The sequence below is a fragment of the Microtus pennsylvanicus genome, chromosome 5 (genome assembly GCF_037038515.1).
Source record: "Microtus pennsylvanicus isolate mMicPen1 chromosome 5, mMicPen1.hap1, whole genome shotgun sequence".
Classification (NCBI taxonomy): domain Eukaryota; kingdom Metazoa; phylum Chordata; class Mammalia; order Rodentia; family Cricetidae; genus Microtus; species Microtus pennsylvanicus.
Genome location: NC_134583.1, coordinates 45,219,739 through 45,222,347, shown reverse-complemented (window position 1 = coordinate 45,222,347; position 2,609 = coordinate 45,219,739). Strand labels below are relative to the sequence as shown.

The following is a 2,609-nucleotide window of genomic DNA, read 5'->3' as shown; positions in this document are numbered from 1 at the left end:
AATAGACACTGGTAAGAAGAAGGGCAAATGTCTATTTCCAGGTAAATTCAGTGGGACATTAAAGAGTTTCCAGAAGGTTTGTTTTTCGATGAGAAATAAACTTGAGTGCTATCAGAGTGAAAATTTCTTTAAATGACGAGTACATACATATGAGAAAGAAAATAATATTGGCCTCAGGCCATGCAAGAAATGCCTATTTGTCTTCTTTATAGGGCAGAAGTCTAAGCATCTCAAAGGGAGTGCCATGATGGCAGGTGAAGCCCACAACAGCTCTGGGTTGCCTCCCTTCATCTTGACAGGACTGCCAGGGCTGGAGACCTCTCAGCATTGGTTGTTTCTGCTCCTGGGCATCCTCTACACCATCTCCATAGTGGGCAATGCCCTGATACTTTTCATCATCAAAGAAGAACAGAGTCTGCACCAGCCCATGTACTACTTCCTGTGTCTGCTGTCAGGCAACGACCTGGGTGTGTCTTTCTCCACACTGCCCACAGTCCTGGCTGTGTTTTGCTTCCACTTAAGAGAAATCAGTTTTAACTCTTGTATGTCTCAAATGTTCTTTATCCACCTCTTCTCTTTCATGGAGTCTGGGATCCTGCTGGCCATGAGCTTTGATCGTTATGTAGCCATCTGTAACCCACTGCGCTACTCCACAGTGCTCACTGATGCCCGGGTGGTGTGGATGGGCATGTGTGTTTTTCTTCGAAGTTGTTGCATGATTTTCCCATTACCTTTCCTCTTGAAGAGGTTGCCCTTCTGCAAGGCTAATGTGCTCTCCCATGCCTACTGCCTTCATCCAGATCTGATTCGCCTGCCCTGTGGTGATATCACCATTAATAACATATTTGGTCTCTTCATAGTCATCTCTACCTTTGGGCTTGATTCTGCTCTCATTCTCCTCTCTTATGTGCTCATACTTCGGTCTGTACTGGCTATTGCCTCCCAGGAAGAAAGGTTAAAGACCCTGAACACGTGTGTGTCACACATGTGTGCTGTGCTAATCTTTTATGTGCCCATGGTAGGTGTGTCTATGGCTGCTCGCTATGGGAGGCATGCCCCACGGTATGTGCATACACTCCTGTCTCTTGTTTATCTGTTTGTGCCTCCAATGCTCAACCCTGTTATCTATTCCATAAAAACCAAGGAGATTCGTAGAAGGCTTTCCAAAATCCTGCTGGGGACTAAGTTTTGAGCTGGAGAAGGTAAGGTCAGTGTTGCTTACCCTGACTGCACCACGTTGTTCTCTGAAGACCTGCTTTGACCAGGATTTATTTATTTATTTTGGTTTTTGGAGGCAGGGACAGGGTTTCTCTGTAGCTTTGGAGCCTGTCCTGAAACTAGCTCTTGTAGGCTTTCCTGGAACTCACAAAGACTCGCCTCTCTGCCTTCCAAATGCTGGGATTAAAGGCTTGTGTCAGATTAAAGTCTGACCTGGAATTCTAACAGCCCTCTCTCTCTCTCTCTCTCTCTCTCTCTCTCTCTCTCTCTCTCTCTCTCTCTCTCTCATATTTTCAATTGGCATTCTTGCTATCAGATGCTGTATTATGATAGCATCATGGTGGTTACAATTCACACCAACAGGCTTTGGTATGGTAAAAAGGTCAGGTCAAAATTTAGCAAAAAAGTAAGTGTTCTGTTTTGTCCTTTTCAAATAAAAAAAATATATTCTTGTATTCATTCTCTTATTCTGTCACAATATATCCCTGCTTTTTAAAAAAATCTTACATAACCTTGGATTTTTTATTAACATAGAAACATTGCCATAATGGGAATTAGATTGTTTTCCCCAGAGTTTAGTCAAGAGACATTGAATTTTCTGTTTCTTTCTTTCCTTATCACAATGCACACCAAATATGCATAAACATTTTATACAGTACGGCATCCATTTGACCTTTAGACTAGATAGATATTATTTCATATAAATCATATTAAAAGATCTCACTTTTAGTAATTTTGAAATTCAGCTAAACTTTTTTTTTTTTTTTTTTTGATTTTCGAGACAGGGTTTCTTCATAGCTTTTTGGTTCCTGTCCTAGAACTAGCTCTTTTAGACCAGGCTGGCCTCAAACTCACAGATATCCACCTGCCTCTGCCTCCCAAGTGTTGGGATTAAAGGCGTGTTCCACCACCGCCTGGCTTTCAACTAAACTTTTTATTAGTTTAAATCATATGTAATTTTATATATGGTATCTATTAATAAAAGAATTGAAATGTTAAAAAGGCTATGTAACAAAATACATGCATTAAATAAGATGATGATTTGATTTTGGAGATGACAAAATAATGTACTACTTTATGGTAGAGATGCTTTAGAGAAGCTAATCATTGGGCATAAAAAAGAGGAAAATTTATTTAGTTTCACCTTTAATAAACTTTAATATTAGTCCAACTTCTAAAAAAGGCAACCCAATTTAAAATGAAACTTTGACATTCTATGTCTTCCCATGCCTGCAATGTAGTGTGTGTGTGAGAGAGAGAGAGAGAAAGAGAGAGACTGTAGTGAATGTATTCGTGTTTTATAAGCACATATATACATGGAGTACAAAGCTATATTGTTTCATCTCTCAGGCCGCTGCCCCTGTTTCATCCCCCATAGTAACATAGACTAC

General features: G+C 40.2%; 1 protein-coding gene across 1 annotated transcript; it reads left to right on the top strand.

Moving 5' to 3' along the window:
• Positions 1-247: 247 nt before the first annotated feature.
• Positions 248-1,192, top strand: LOC142850832 (olfactory receptor 51I2-like). The gene has a single exon (XM_075974735.1). The coding sequence runs from the start codon at positions 248-250 to the stop codon at positions 1,190-1,192; it is 945 nt and encodes a 314-aa protein (XP_075830850.1).
• The last annotated feature ends 1,417 nt before the right edge of the window (positions 1,193-2,609 follow it).

Bases quoted from the DNA above. Each gene is read 5' to 3' on its own strand.
- LOC142850832 (XM_075974735.1), top strand. From the start codon at position 248: ATGGCAGGTGAAGCCCACAACAGCTCTGGGTTGCCTCCCTTCATCTTG.